Source organism: Micromys minutus, assembly GCF_963924665.1.
Source record: "Micromys minutus genome assembly, chromosome: 2".
Taxonomy (NCBI): Eukaryota; Metazoa; Chordata; class Mammalia; order Rodentia; family Muridae; genus Micromys; species Micromys minutus.
In genome coordinates, this window is record NC_137971.1 from 93,889,926 (window position 1) to 93,907,321 (window position 17,396).

The following is a 17,396-nucleotide window of genomic DNA, read 5'->3' on the forward strand; positions in this document are numbered from 1 at the left end:
GAGGTGGAAGGAAGATGGAGCTGAAGCACATGGTCTGGAGAAACAGCAAGTTATAAGGGATCTCATAGCTGGGGAATAGAGTAATGTAGTGGTATATCTGTCTAATCTAGGCTCACAGCTTGTATTCATATTAATTGTGTTTTCTTTGCAAGGGCTTATTTGGGTTGAAGAGGTTACTGCAACAGGATTGGGGTGGGGAAAAGGTGGGTGGGGGGTAGGAGGAATGGGATGCACTGTTGGAGGGTGTATCTACTTAGCTGTGTAGAGCAGTCAGAAGACTTGGCCATTATAGCCCACAGAAGAAGATGATAGACAAAAGAAAACAAAGAGAAACAAAAATTGGTAAATTCCATTAAGAAACAAGCAGGATGAACCCTGGACTTGAAGGAAGAAAACAAGCAGTGTGCTGGTTATTGCCTGTTAGACCCTCCCTGCATTGGATTCTCGTTCTGCCCCGTAACTGAATCCATCTTTATACTAAGCCTGTGCATTTTATGTGTCTGTGTGTATACATGTGTGTTAATGTGTGTGTGGAGGCCAGAGATGAGCCTTGGATGTTATTTCTTAGGCACACAGGGTCTCTTGTTGGCCAGGAACTTGTCAATCTGGCTCTCTACACTGGCTGGCTAGTGATGCCCGGGGACGTCAGTCTCTACTTTCCCAGCATGGAAGGAACTACAAGCACGAATCACCGAGTCTGGCTATGGCAATCAGGTTCTGGAGCTTGAACTCAGGTCTGCTTGAATGGTAAGCACTCTGTGACTGAGATATTTCTCCAGCTCAGACCCTACATTCGAAAAGATAGTTTTCAGCGTTCTAAATGTTCATTCACTAGAGAAGATCTCTGAGAATTACAGAAATACTAGTTTTTCTCTTCTCTTACGTTCAGCTAAAATGCATATTCACCTTATAAATGGAATAATAAGTTTGGGGGACACACACCAATAGCCTAATTAGTAGCAAAGTATTCTTTACTGTAACAAAATAAAACACTAACACACGTTTTCTCCTCACTGTTTCCCGTATTAAGTTTAAACGAAATGATAGACTGAAGGTAACAAACTCCCATCATTTTCATTTTAAAACTTTATCAAGTTTGGCCTCAGAGCAAACAGTGAAGGCCAGTCAGCCAATGAAATCCAAGAAAAGAAACCGTACCGAGTGTAGAGTGCCGTTGCTGGTCACGGCTGGGGGGCGGGCCCACCGCTCATTTTCCAGTTCCTCCATCACTTGGTTCATGGCGCTCTTTAGCCACGTATCTACAGAAACCCCAATCTGCTTCAGTAGGTCTAGCCGGGCCTCAGCTTTCAACTTAATGATCTAAGAAAACAGCAAAACAAACAAGGTTGGAACTCGCAACGTTGCCTCACACAGATTAAATTATTTCCAACTTAACAATCTTGATATTTTTCCAATAATTGTTATATATTAATTTTTCACCTACAGAAAAGAGAGAACACGAACACAAGCATCTAAGGCAAATGGCGTGCTTATGTCTTATTGATTCGGGGAGTGTTGGAGATTGAAATCAGGTCCTGTTCATGGATGCATGTGATGGGCTACCACTCAGCCTTACCTTGTACCTTGTATTGCAACAGGACCACAGTACTGATGACACATAAAACAAAACGTGACTAGGAAGAGATGAGAGAACCACAAAATCTTCCTTTTGCTGTTAAGAATATGGCTTAGAACATCCTGACATCCAGCATCTTCTGTAGCCTTCTAAGCTAACCTTGGGATTTTTTTCCTTTTCCTTCATAACCCACTGTTAATAGTCTGTGAACAACTTAATCATGTTATCCTCTTGTTTTAAAATGCTCTGACTCTGGACTAGGACTGTTTTATTCTTAAAACAAAACACACTTAATAATTTAGTATAAATGTGTGTCTGAGTATATGTATATGCACCCCAAGATTGGAGCACGAAGAATGAAGAAGAGGACATTCCATCCCCTGGACTAGGTATAGATAGCTGTGGGACAGCATGTGGGTGCTGGGATTGAACCTGGATCCTCTACAAGAGAAGTCAGCTCTCTTAACAACTGAACCATCTCTCCAGCTCCAATAATCTGAGTAATAGTCTGGAGTATGATAGCTTTTACAATGTGAAATAGTGGGTTTTTTTTTTTTTTGTTGTTGTTGTTTTTGTCTTTCCATAGCCTCTATGCTCCCACATGACTACACACTCCAACACAGGAGAAATTTTTAATTGAACTTTAGTTGAAATTAATCTTGAAAGACTGTTATTCAATGACATGGATATAAAGTATTTTCTTTTTTAATAATAATGCTAATAACATTTCTTTTTGATAACATCAACACTTTCCAGGACAAGCTTTAAGAACTTTTGACTTAGCTGCCACGAGTGATTGTTAATTAACAGTCCTTTTGATTTTAAATTAAATCATGATGAAGTTGCCAGAAACACCTGATACTGAGAACAGAGCTGCTCTTCACTAAATTCAAGACAGACAGTAACTGCCTATTTTTTTTGGACTCTGTTCCTAAACCATAGACAAATACCCATAAAAATGACACAAGCACAACCATACACTAGTGTACTCACATCAGTGCACATGTATGCGCACGCGCACATACACACACACAAGCATTCATGGAAATCATACACATAAGTCACCTAACCACTAAAGCAGAGAAACAAGAAAAACCAAGACATATTCAGTATATTTTATTTTCTCAACATTAAACAGTCTAGTCTGCATAAAGACTGATTGATTGATTGATACAGGGTTTTATATAGTGCAATCTGGCCGCAAACTTGAACTTCTTATCCTTTTGCTTTTCCCAAGTACTAGGATTACAAACGCATTTCATTGTGGTAAATGTACACAGCATAAAAATTTCCACGATGACTATTTTTCTACTCTTGAGATTATAATACAATTAGAACATTCCCCCCTGGAAATTCCTCCAGTTCCTCCCACAGACCCCTTCTTGTTCTGACGGCCATGGTGCCTTTTTTCATTAGCTGTTATCACAGTATGTATGCATATACATGTACTTTAAAAAGTACAGTCTAATGGGTATTAAATATATTAACATCGTTCTGCAACAATTACACCAGCTACCTCCAGATCACTTTCATCATAAACAGGTTAGAGAGAAGGCTCAACAGTAAAGAACACTCTTCCAGAGGTCTTGAGTTCAACAGCACTTACATGGTAGCTCACAACCTTCTATTAATGGGAACTAATGCCCACTTCTAGTAAACAGATGTATATGTTGACAAAACACATCCATATAAAAATGAATCTTTTAAAAACTATTTAAAGCCCCCAAAATTCAATGCACCGAGTAACAGCTTCTCATTCTCCTCCCTTGTCTTCATAACTATTATCTGATTTTCTGTCTCTTTGCTTTTAACTATTCTAGTATAACCACACAGTATTTGTCCGTGGCTGTCATCCTCTGATTGTTGTTCGGAATATCTTCTTCCATCTATTTATTTTTAATCTATTAGTGTCTTTGGACAGCATATGATTGAGTCATATTTTTAAAAGATTTTATTTATTTTGATTTTATGTGTATAAATGTTTTGCCTGCATGTATGTGTGTGTACCACGTATGCCTAGTGTTCACAGAGGTCAGAGAAGGGCATTGGATTTCCTGGATCTGGAGTTAGAGAGAATTGTAAGCTCCCACGTTGGGGTTGTTAACCCAATCCAAGTTCTTTTCAAGAACAGCAAGTGCTCCTAACTCTAGGCCCTATACAATTTTTAAAAATCCATTCTGCTGATTTGTCTTTTGGTTAAAGAATACACTTACATTTAAAATCACTAATATACAGAAAGGTTATTTCTACCAGGTTGCTTTTTGTTTCGTATAGTCTAATAGCTTTTTATTCTTCCCTTTCTGCTGGTTTCTTTTGAGTTTAGTTCTTTTTAAAGCTTTATCTATTATAGTAATGTATGTGCCTTTATAAGTTTATGTGTTCCACAGGCATGCAGGAGCTCCCAAGAGGTCAGAAGAGAGCATCAGATTCCCTAGAACCAGTTACAGGTGATTTTGAGTCCCCATGTGAGAGAGGTGGGAGCCAAATCCAGTCCCCTGCAAGAAAGGTAAGCACTCTTAACTGCTGAGCCATCTCTCTAGCACAAAGTTGGTTTTAATTTTTATAGTGAGGTATTTTAATTCCTTTCTCATTTTCTTTACAAGTATGAGTATATTATGTATAGTTCAGGTATATATTGATAAGAAATTATATTTAATATCTTAAGCTATAACACTCAATTATCAATTTGTAATTATACAGGTCATATAGTTAATGTTTGTTTATGTGTATAAATGTGCATGTGGGTGACAAATGGCATTTCAAAAAATTCAAATACTCAGAAACTAGGGTAAGCCATGTCTTTAATCCCAGCACTTGGGAAGCAGAGGCAGGTGGATTTCTAAGTTTGAGGTCAGCCTGGTCTACAGAGCAGGTACCAGGACAGCCAGGACTATAGAAAGAAACCTTGTTTCGAAAAACTAATATAAACAAACAAACAAAAAATCCTAACAGCTAGAAACATACAAAACCAACAAAAATGTAAAAATATGATTACTAATGTTTTACTTAAACAATTGTTTTATTCTAATTTGTTTTTGTTTTTCAAGACAGGTTTTCTCTATGTAGCCATTGTTGTCTCAAACTTAGAGATCTGCCTGCCTCTGTCTCCTGAGTGCTGGAATTAAAGGTGTGCATCACCAAGCCTGGCTCATCCTAATTTCTAATTAGAGACTTAAGAGAGTACCGCAGCATATATAAATGTTCTTGTGGGAATTGTAGAAATCATAGCAATGTCATAACGGTTTACTGTGAGATTCTTTTTCTAAGAATCTGATACATTAAATTGCCAAATTAATCGATATGACTTTGCCTCAACTTAACCAGTCAAGAATTAATCAATGACTGCAGAATCCTTCGTCTCTGCATTTCCATTTTCAATTTCTTCTCACGGAAAGTTTCATCTATGCCAGCATACTACACCAGTGCTCCCTCTCATTAGCATGAGATGAACGGAGCCATGCGGTGACTAGACAAAGCAGATTCACAAACAAGGGAGGCAACCATTTATGTTGGCAGGAAATACAAAGCAAGTTCAAAGGGCATGAAAAAATTTTAACTGGTGTTTCCTCATTAAAATAATGCAAATAATAATATGAGCTAGAAAAAAAGAAGAGGCAGAACAACGATTTCTGTCAGTTTCTCTGAAGAGTTCAGTGATCTAGTCTATCTAAAAATTCCAATAGGGTACTCCTGTGACTGACTGCTGCCCTAATAAAATATGCCTCACATCTGCCAACTAATTTTAGCATGGCTATTTTTGATTATCCAATAAGCAGAAACTAGGTGAGAGCTCATTTGAAGACAATTTTACAGATATTTAAAACTAAGATAATAGATATCATGGCTCTATATTTTTAGTAAGAAAATTATCTTCGAGAATAAAGACTTAACTGCTTGTGTCAGGAGAGATAAGACACTGTGTTGTTGAAATCCCACTTAATGTTTTATTTTTATTTATTTATTTTTTTACAGATTTTAAGCATTTTTGCATAAAAGTATATGAATACATTTTTGTCAGTACTTGATTTTTTTAAAGGTTTGATAGTATGCATCAAAATCTTACTAGTTACAATGAGCATAATGAGTATGTGTAAAACAAGATGTAACCTGGAAATAGTCAAAGTTTTCTTGGTGTGTAAAACTTAAGCATAATGGTTTTTCATTTTCTTTCTTTTTTTTTTTTTGGCCTTTGTTTTTCTTGAACTTCATATAGTCTGTGAGTTGTTTCTGGGGTGTTCAGAGCTTTCTGGGATTAGTATCTAATTATCAGTGACTGTATATTATGTCTGTTCTTTTGTGACTGGGTTACCTCACTCAGGATGATATTCTCTAGATGCATCCATTTTCTTAAGAATTTCATACAGTCATTGTTTCTAATAGCTGAGTAGTACTCCATTGTGTAAATGTACCACAGTTTTTGTATCCATTCATCTACTTAAGGAATGCTTTAGTTTTAAATTAACTAATAGTGAGTTTGTCATACTAATAGGAATAATAGTCATTCCTTCTAAATGTGACCTGTGTGACCTTTTACCACTACACTAAGGGTGAGGGGGAGTAGTCTGGTGGAGTTAAGGTATGCCAGTGGCACCACAGTGGAGTCTGGAAATGAAACATAAAGACATACCTTCAGAAACATTTTTGAGACTTGTCTCAGAATAGTCATTCCTGTTTTATTAATGTTTCATCCACAGTGTAAATGCAACAAGTACAGCTCTTGTTCACCACAAGTCAGTGTTTACCACTTGAATTGCCTGCCAACAGTAGTTGGCAGCACCTTAATGTAGAGGTTCTAGACTCTGGGTCTAGAGAGGAAAAAAGGTTATTCATTGGACACTTTGCTCTCCTCTGTATGGAAACTTGAGGGTCAGACTGTACCAGGTAAAATGTGGATGTGGGTACAGGGACAAATGGCAAGTCTATTCTGACTTAGATCACTTCATGGGACTATGCTCAAAACAGGCTTACATTCTCTGTGCTTGCTAAACATTGAGGTACTTTCTTAAAACTTTTAAAGGGATATTTGAAAGTCACTAGTTTAGATGAACATTCAACTAATACAAGAATTCCTTATTTGAATGCCCTAATAGATGTTGGCTCTGAAACTGTGTGTATGTATTGTTTATGTATATTATGTATTTACCTATGGTTGTGTACATGTGTTATATGGGTGTATACATGAGGCCGTTAGTCACTGTTGGGTATCTTTCTTAATTTATCTCTACATTATTATATTTTTATTATTCTTTTTAAAAAATAACTATTTATTTTATGTATATGAATACACTGTCGCTGTCTTCAGACACATTAGAAGAGGGCACTAGATCCTATTACAGATGGTTATGAGCCACCGTGTGGTTTCTGGGAATTGAACCCAGGACCTCTGAAGAGTAGTCAGTGCTTTGACTGCTGAGCCATCATCTCTCCAGGCCTATTTTTATACTCTTATTACTACCTCTTCTCCTTCTCTTCTTTTTCATCCTCTTCTTCTTTGAGGCAAGGTCTCACTCTGTAGACCAGGATGGCCTTGAACTCAAAGAAATCTACTTCTCTCTGCCTCCTGGATGCTAGGTTTAAAAGGCAAGCACAACCATACACATAACACGTTATTATTAATTATTATTATTTATTATTATAGAAAAGGCCCTCTTACTGAACCTAGCTCACTGATCTCGCTAGAATGGCCAGCCAGTGAGCCCCACAGATCTATTTGTCTCTACCTCCCCAGTGCTGGTAATTACATGGAGACTAGGGAAAGCATGGTAAACACTTTACTAATTGAGTCATCTCTCCAGTCCTCACTTAGAATCTTCTCTATAGTGCTACATTATATTCCCTGGTGTATATATAGCCATTGAAAAGAAAACATTTCCTAATCTCAAACTCCAGTGTTCATCTTTTGGTTCAAATTCTGTCAGTTGGGTCTGCATGGTTTAGAGAACTCACTGCAGACACTAAGCTGCACCTCCAGAGGAGGGAGCTGTTACTTAATGCTTTTATAAGTCGTTACCATCAGGGGAAGCTAAGACAACAACATGAGGATTTGCTGGATAAAGTCGTCCACAACTCCAAGTTGGACTTGATTTGCTACAGAATGGTGAGCATTTAAACACTCATTGCTTGATTGAGACAGACACCTGTGCTACTTCCTTCACTGTGACTCCTTATATACTACTTACCGACTACTTCTCAGTCGGAGTTCCACCTCTGCCCTGACAGCCCTCCTTCAGAGCTCCTCCGGTACTGTGTGGCTCATTCCCAGACAACTGCATTTTATAATGTTCCATACTCCCAACTTTATGCCTTTCTAACAAGAACATACTATGCTGGTTTGTTGTTGTTTGAGTCTTTCTTCATTACTCTTCAACATGCATGTGCACAGGTCCTCAGTGAACTGGCTCCAGCCACAATTAGTTTATCTCCTTTCTATAACCACATTTTCTTCTGATATCTTTACACCATCATATCCAGCTGCTAAAGTAAACTACATCATCATTCTTTCTCATTCCAACTTTCCTTTTCTAGGGAAGACAGTATTCATCATGGGTATCCTTTTGTGGGAAAGGTTTCACACTTATACAACCCTAAGAAGGTCCCATGACTCCAAAATAGATTAAAACACGTAAGTACATGGGTTTTGTTTGTTTGGTTTTTATTGCTCCTTTTTTTCTTAACCAAACCTTTCTTTACTCTCCTGGATTGAAGGACCAGGAGAGTGTTACAAAGATATTCCCATACAAAGATATTCTTAGCATTTGAACATACATGCGTCAATTTCTCTATGATTAATTTGATTGACCTATTTAATGCTAGGTAAAAACTTTAAAAATCGTAATCTGCATTGTGGCATCCCTTTTGTGACTTTATGTTTCATGACTGTGATCTTCACAGTAGGTTCAGAGTTTTTGTTGTAAGTGCTACAGGGACACAAGAATATGACTGTGGACACAAAGGCGGCCCACTGTCTTCAATTTAATAGCCATGTAGAAACTCAAAGGTGTATTTCAGAACTGTGATGTACACTGGGAACTGAGTGACACAGTACAGTCAACAGCTGTCCTGTCTTACCTCTGCTTTACGGATGCTTTCTCTAGCTTCATCTATTTTCTGTTCCAGCTCTGCTCGGCTTTGTTCTGACACAGCAACTCCATGACATTCTAGTTCATTTAGAACCTATTAAAAGAAAATAAAGATTTTTGTTCTCATGTTCTTTCCTTGAGAATTTACATAATTCCAGAGGGTTCTGTGGCTAAAGCAATAATTAAAATTTTTATTTAATTAATTTTTTAAAAATTGAAAGTTGCAAAAGAAGGAAGAGTCTTGTCTTAGCTTCCCGTGATGGTAACGACTTATAAATGCATGCAGTAACAGCTCCCTCCTCTGGAGATGCATCTCAGGTCTCCAGTGGATGCCCTAAACCACAGCAGTATGGAACCTTAAGTTTACTGTGGTTTCCTGTGTCCTGCTGCACACGGCACCAGGGTTGACCTGCCTTTCCATGGCTCATAAGCTGGTGCCTCCCCAGTACTGGTCTTGCACAGTAAGGCCACAATTAAGTAAAGTTGGGATTCCTTAAACATTGGCGCTGTGATGCTGTGATAGTTCATCTGATAACAGAGATGGTTATGCTGAAACCCGCAGGAGAGTAAAGCTGACTGTGGAGATGCTGGATAAAGTCGTCCACAACTCCAAGTGGGATATGCTGTGCTACAGAATGCTGGGCATTTAAACACTCATCGTTTGCTTATCCATTTCCCATTTAATATTTTAGACTAAGGCGACAGGAGATGGAGAGTGAAAACCAAGAAATTGATAGATACGATCTATACACCTTATTGTCACTGTATAACTGTGACATATATAGCTTTGAATTTTTTAAATGGATAGATGTTGAGGGTTTTTTTTTTTTAAACAGGGTATTATGAAGTTTAGGCTATTTTCAAATTCACTAGGACTCTTGCCTTGAATTCTGATTTTCCAGCTTTTATCTCTAGGATTACAGATTATATACCACCACACCTGCCTGATTATGGGAGTATTCTCACTAAACAATTCTTGTAAAGAAACAAAAATACCTCATTACTGCACATGAATCTGTCACATACTCTTTAAATTAACATACCCCATCAATTGGTATTTTCCCAAACCATATATATAAAAATATTTTTTATGGGGATAAAAACAGTGACATTCCCTCAATGTTTCTACCAAACCTTGTCATGTTTGCAGAAACTGACCTCATTCTTTTTAAAGCATATACCCAGCAGTTTAACAAGAACAGTGTACTTACACACAGAGTACTGCTTCTGGGACTTTTAAGCTTCTTTTAAAACAGCAAATAGCACTAAACAAAGAGCCTGCCTAATGACTCTTTGATAACATTGGAATATTTGAGATGAAAACACGAAGTGTTGTGCACTGTGTAAAAGCATTTGTTTGTCAGTATAAAGCTGACTGGCCAATGAGCTGAGGCAGGATTAGAAAGTGAGATATCCAGCAGAGAAAAAGGAATTCTGGGATTGAGTCAGGCAGGGAGACTGACACAGAGGAAGGTGGCTGCATGAAACAGGACCAGGTTACCAGCCACGCAGCAGGACTTAGAATAGAATAAACAGGATAATTAAGTTACGAGCTAGTGAGGAACAGGCCCAAGCTTATGGCCTAAGCACTTATTCATAAATATAATTAAGTCTCAGGAAAGTCCTCAATCACTAAAGTGAAAGTTGTACATGCTGCTTGTTCACTGTTTTGCAGTATTGGTGATCAAGACAACTAACTGCCTTGTACAAGTAAGCAGGTGTTCTTTAGTAAACTTTACCTGGACTTCTCTATTTTAATATTAGTAGACACGACCAAATTTCTATACTGTATATTTTAATCTTAGTTTTATATTTCTATTAACAATATATTTATATTGTTAACATATATGTAATATGTAATCATATTACTGATATATTTAGTCCTATTAATAATTCTATATTTTAATATTAATGGACACCCCCAAAAGATTATTAATGTACCTACCCTTCCCTATATCCTGACCACAGGGATGCTGCCAAACTTTAAACTTATGCTGATACAAAATTTTGAAAACTTGATTTCATTTTTATGACTTTACAGAAAGCATAGTTTCGTGTGTTATTGTCCACTTGTATTTCTATTTCGCTGCATATGCATGTGTTAGCATACACATGGATGAGTACACTTGCCCATGAAGGACTGTGTGGAGGCCAGAGGCTGATGTAGTGGAGGCCAGCCTGGTCTGCATAGCATATACCAGGATAGCCAGGAATGTGAACAGAGGAGACACTCACGTCTTTAGAAAAGAAGCTTATTAGATTTTCAAAGCAGGTAAGAGTTAAGAGCATAATGCTGACTGTTGAGAAAGTACAGAGTATCTAATAAAAATGAGAAAAACAAAGAAAGTTGAGAGAGAACATACATAAGATTTTTGACATCAACAGAATCCAACTACTTGGAGCTGGAGAGGTGGCTCGTGGTTAGGAGCACAGGCTGTTCTTCCAGAGAATCCAGGCTTAATTTTCAGCACACACATGAACACACATGTGCCTATAACTCTAGTTCCAGTGGATCCAACAACCCAATACACTCTTTTGATGTCTGTGGGTGTCAGGCACACACGTGGTCCACATGTAAGCACAAATAAAAGTAAAATTCAGCTCTTTAACTATATCTGAAATCTCATAGAAGGCTTCTGTGACAACCTCTCTTCCACCTTCACCCTTCACCCCTCCAAAAAGAAAACAGTGTAGACAAGAAGCCATTGAAGAGAACTCTTCACAGCTGATGGTTTCTGGCAGGAGTGGGGGTCAGGGAGGACACAGTTTTTAAAGAGCCTGTTCACTGGGATCATTTTCTGTTGAGTGTATGGGTAGTGCTAATTGGATTTGTTTTTTTTTTTTTTTTTTCTTTTCTTTGGAGGAGGTGGGACTGAGAAGTGAATGTGGTCAGGGTGCATCAGGTGAAGCTCCCAAATAAACAATAAGATTAGGTTGGAAAAAACCTAAGTGAGATCAGCTACACACAGCCAGCGTGCTCTACCGTATCTACCATACTTACCCGCTGCTGATGAACAATCGTTTTGTGCTCACGGGCCACACGTGTGGCCCATTTCCGAGCCTCCTTATTTAGACTGTGTTCCTCTGTGGTACCCGTTTCTGATTCTAACTGTCGACTCTACAACACAAGAGAGAACAGGAGGAGAAGGACTGTTATCTCCACTTAACTTTACCAATCTGTAGGTGGACCAGAGGTTCTTTCCTTAATCAGCACCGATAATGCAAGGAACGCCCTACTACTGTGGGAAGCAAGGCCTCACTTCACAGAAAATCAGTGTTAGATAGCTATCCAGAGGCCACTGAGGATGAACCACTCCCTAACGGTCAGCTTTGGGCCCCACCTTCCTTTTCTCTGGTAAGGTATCAATTTTGCCACTTATCAGTGGTTCTCACCCTTCCTAGAGCAGTGACCATTTAATACAATTCCTTGAGTTGTGGTGACCTCGACCATAAAATCATTTTCACTGTTACTTCATAACTGTGATTTTTGTTTGAAAGGCATGTCTTTCTCTTCTGTGTTAGTCCACTCAGCAGCTATTAGGGCTTCTTGCCTACCTTGGTGTCTTTTTTTCCCCCTCACACACTAATACATGTGTCCTTGAGATTCCTTATTGTCTGTTTCTAAAAAAATTTTTTTTTCTTTCCCGAGATAGGATCTCCTTATGCAGTCCTGGCTTTCCTGCTCACTTTCTAGGCCAGGCTGTTTCTTAGTTTTTAAAATTGAGGTTGGTAACTCAAAAGAGGGAACCCTACATTTTCTATAACAAGAGCATAGGACTAGGAAGACAGTGCAGAAGCTGAGTGACTACAGGTCTGCCTTACACAAGACCCAGACTCCCAAACAAGTGAAATACAATGAAAAAATTGTGATATTTTAATAAAAAAATCTGTATTTTCATAGATCATAATAATCCAAGCACTTGTGCATGTTCACAATTCCTCAGCTCTGAAATTTAAAATGCTATCTTTCTAAAACTCAACAAATTCTAATGAAGTAAATTTTTTAATTAATAAAATCTGACAAATTAACTTGTGACCTGAGACCCTTCTCCCTCCTCTTTCCTTTTATCCTTTTAGGACTCAGTTATCTCACTCAGGATGATAATTTCTAGTTCCATCCATTTGATTGCAAAACTCATGATGTTCTCATTCTTAAGAGTTGAATAGTATTCCATTGTATAGACTAACCACGTTTTTGGGACATCTCGGTTGTTTTCAGCTTCTGGCTATTATAAATGAGGCTGCTATGAACACAGTGGAAACCATGGACCTGTGGTATGGTGGGGCATATGGTGGGGGTATGCCTAAGAGTGGTATAGATGAGTATTCAGGTAGATTTATTTCTAATTTTCTGAGTAACCTCCAGATTCATTTCCAGAATGGCTGTAATCCTGCCAGCAATGGAAGAGTGTTACTCTTTCTCTGCATCCTTGCCAACGTGTGCTTTCACCTGAGTTTTTGATCTTAGCCATTCTGATTGGTGTGAGGTGGAATCTCCCAAGTTAAAGGCTGGTCTGTACTACATGTAGTGCAAACACTATCTAAGCATGAAAGAAACAAAACAAACCCCTACAATGATTTTTATCTTGTGTCTGAGATTCTCTAGAACACAGAAGCATGCTTATGGAGCAGTCTAAGAAGGATGCTTAGGAGCTACAATCATAAGCTAGGCAAGAGGGAGCTTGTGAAGTGTCAACACATTACTAAGCCATCTGTGCAAAGTTCTAGATAATCCTAGCTTGCAGAGAAGAAACCAGGCCAGGAGAAGGGCTACTAACCAGAAGAACCTACCATATGGTAGGCTTTCTAGGAAAGACAAACAGGTTTTGCTGAAAGGCTGAAGAGATGAGGACACCCCTTTTAAACGCTTGACTAGCAACACCATAGTTTCCAGAACATGACACCTGTTATCTTAAAGTCAGCCTTTCATTACTGGTTACTGTGCTCTCATATACATAAGAGGACAGCATCTATTTACATCACAGCAGGCTTGTCACAGACTCTCTCATCACTATCCTCCTCAAGTATGAGAAACTACTAAATGCAACAAAATTTCCACCAGAACAAAGAGCTGTCCCTCAGTTACAAAATTTCAGGGAGGTGGCTGTGGTACATAGCTTTAGTCCTAGCTTTCAGGAGGCAGAGGCTGGTCTTTAATTTATAGTAATCCTCCTCCTGCCTCTGCCTCTGTGGTTTGGGATTATAAGTGTGGGTCAACACACCTAAGAAATTGGAACATGACGATATAAAGAACACTTTAGAAATCAAAATGGTACATGGAATATAGACAAAGTCTTTCAGCATTGACCATGAATCAGCTACTGAGTTACTAGACCAGACAACTTGCCGTTGGTTGGTGGCATTTGTAATCACACGGTTGTGAGTACAATTCCCCAGTTGATGGTAGTAATGAATAAAGATAAATATGGCTTCAAAAGTTCGTTTTAGTGGCTAGGGAGATAGTTTAATGGAGGAATGGCTAAGTCATTAAAAAAACTCTGCTTGTTCAGACCAGACTTCATTTCCCAGCACCCACATAGGGCAGCTGACAACTGCTTTCAACTCCTGAGTCAGGGAATCCAACATTATGGTCTCTCTTCAGGGAGATACACACTCTCACAGACAGCCACATACAAGCAGAAATAAATGTTTGGGTGTGGGGAGGAGAGGAATCAGTAACTCTAAGCCTTAATAGATCACTCTTTCAAACTTTGTCAGCTCCAGCACTTGCCGAGTGACTTTAAACAAACTTCCTCAACTTTAAAGCAAGGATACAAAATTGCATCTAAAATAGATTTGTCAAAAAGATTAAATAAATAAGTAATAAGGTATAAAACTAAAAAAATGTCTAGCATGAAGTAGTGTTCAAAGAATATAATTTATTAATTTTTACTATCTTTCAATTCCTGCTATTTTGTTTCTTGATATCTGCGGAATAAAACCTTAGCTCATCACCAAGATTTAATCTATACCTAGGGCCTGAGAGATGGTTCAGGGATAAGGGGACTTGCCAACATACTGATGTTTGATTCCTGGGACCCACACAGAAGGAGGAGAGAATTAACTCACAACTTGTCCTTTGACTTCTATATTAGTAAATAAATATTTAAATTTTTTTTCTTAAAACAAAGAATCTACAACAGGAAGAAAACCTAAGAACAAAACAAGAATTTATAATGGATTAAAGCTTTAAATATATGTTTTTATCAAAGTAGATATATGAAGGTCTGGTAGGCTCTTGAAATCATCCAGTAACTACAGACCCAAAGTGCCATAAAATACTATTTTATAACTGCAAGGATGGTTAAAATTAAGGAGACGGACTAGTGTGTAGCTCAGCAGCAGAATGCTTCCCTAGTATACATAAAGCTTTTGCTCTGACCTCTAGCTTTGTGAAATAAACAACAAAAATAGAAAGAAAATGCATATATCTGTAATGGTATGGAGAAACAAGAAATATAAAACCGGTAGAAACACAAAATGGTGCAGATACTTTGGCAAACAGCTCAGCATTTTTCTAAAAATGATTTAAACATAAACTTTTTATGATCCAGTAACACTAGGCATATTAATGTAAAGAAATAATTGTGGTAGCATTATCTTCCCACTACCCCCCCCCTTGCAGGCCAGAGACAACCTTGAGTGTCATTCTTCAGACGCTGTCCACCTTTTTGTGAGATATAGTCTCTCACTAGCCTGGAGCTCACCAAGCCGGCGAGGCGGGCTAACGTTCAAGTTATAGAGTTTCATCAGCCACAGCACTGGGATTGTGTTTTCAAATTATAACTACGGTATTTCTCCTTTCCCTTTCCTTTCTCCAACCCTTCCCATATACCCGTCTCTGCTCTCAGTTAGGTTCATCTCTGATTGTTACTGCACACATATATGTGTGTACATATTCCTAAACATTACCTGCTCAGTCTGCACATTACTGATACATATGTTTTTAGGACTCACCATTTGGCACCAAACAATGAACTGGTATGCTCTTTCCTGTGGATTATTAAGCATACCACCAAGCCTGATTTTTTTTTTTAATGTGGGAACTGGCTATTAAACTCAGACCATCATGTTTACAAGACAAGAACTTTACTGGCTTAATTGTCTTCTAAGCCAGGTAAGAGCCAAGGCGAGAAACAACCTAAATGTCCACCAAATGATAAACAACATGTGGAATATTCATACAATGAAATATTAATCAGAAATTTAGAAAATACAGGTACAGTCAACAACATGGATAAATTTGGAAGGCATGTTAAATGAAAGAAACAAGGTACAACAGACTGCACATACTGCATGATTTAATTTAGTGAAGCGCCTAGAAAAGGCAAATTGCAGAGACAGAAAGTATGAGCTGCTTGTGGCAGAGGGTAGGAATGAAAATGAGTGTAACTTCTCATGGTCATGTGAGTGTTCTATGATTTACTTATGATGATGCTTAAATAACTCTGTAAACACACAAAAATTATTGAGTGTACTTAAACTGGTAAATTATATAAGTATGCTTCAACAAACCTATTTTAAAAACTATCACACCAGGATTTATTGATTCTATCAGTTACTGGACACCAAGATGAGAATGACACCAAATACACGTAAAACCCTATTCTTATCTGTGAACATGTTAGTGAGCTCATCCAGGCCAGAGTCTGTAGTCTAGCATAGACCTGCATATAGAGTAGGGATTCAGTGTTTGCTGGAATGACGTGCTTCCAAACAAGATAAGAACAAGAATGCTTTCAGATGTAACAGACTGAGAACAGCGGTGATTAGTCCTTCCTGCATGGCTGAAGTTTACCCCACAGGATGAGTGAGTTAACAGCTCTGATGTAGACTCTTCGCTCCACAATAGGTTTAGTGCTACCAACTTTAAAAGGAAGAAGTTAAAATAGTGGCTCCATCCTTGCAAAGAGCACTAGACTATCTGTAGAGGAAAAATATTGAGGCAGGGGTTATTCTTTCAGAATAGAAAAAAAATTGTACCCAAGGGCTGAAGAGATGGGTCAGTGGTTAGGAGCACTGGCTGCTCTTACAGAGGACCTGAGTTCCGTTCCCAGCAACCACATGGTGGCTCACAGACATCTGCAACTCTAGATCTTCTGGCTCCTGCAGGTACTAGGCACATACAAAGTGAACAGATGTGTGTGAAGGTAAAAGCTCACACACATATATTTTATAGTTAGCAATCTAGAATGATTTTTTGTAAAATTGTATTTATCTCCTTCTGTTATTAAAAGTTGTTTTACAGCACTGAACGTTCCTTTTCAAAAGAGAAAATGTACAGCGGAAAGACTGTAAACACTGCCATTACAACAGCTCTGTGCCATTCGTTCGCAGGAGAACTCTGGTCAAGTTTCTTTCACTTCTTAGCCTCTAGTTTTCTTTTAATAAAGGCAGGATTAGCTCAATGCCCGCCTACTGAGGAAAGTTATCTGGAGTACACTAGGTGCTCTAGATAAGATGAAGAATGAGCACCTCACCTTCTTGGTTACAAACAATAAAGAAAACTTTTAATTTAAAAACTGAAAGCCATGGCTGGCTCACTAAAGGGCCCCTTAGCCATGTATATGACTTTTACTCCAACATCAGGCCCCACCCTTCAGTGACATGCAAGCCCACACATTCCACCCTTCCACCCTTTCCCATACCCCGTATACCTCAGCTATTGTCATTCTCAGAGCACTGACAGGGGACAGCTCAATATCCACCAGTTGGGCAGCTTTTAAACTCTGCCCAGTAAA

At 38.4% G+C, this 17,396-nt stretch overlaps 1 protein-coding gene across 1 annotated transcript in view; it reads right to left on the reverse strand.

Moving 5' to 3' along the window:
* Positions 1-17,396, reverse strand: part of FCHSD2 (FCH and double SH3 domains 2) — a 112,438-nt gene that overhangs the window by 24,966 nt on the left and 70,076 nt on the right. Inside the window, exons 8-10 of the mRNA XM_080913279.1 lie at positions 11,657-11,773; positions 8,645-8,749; positions 1,159-1,320 (exon numbers count right to left, since the gene is read on the reverse strand). Coding sequence (XP_080769405.1) covers positions 1,159-1,320; positions 8,645-8,749; positions 11,657-11,773 — 384 coding nt within the window. The remainder of the gene's footprint in view (positions 1-1,158; positions 1,321-8,644; positions 8,750-11,656; positions 11,774-17,396) is intronic.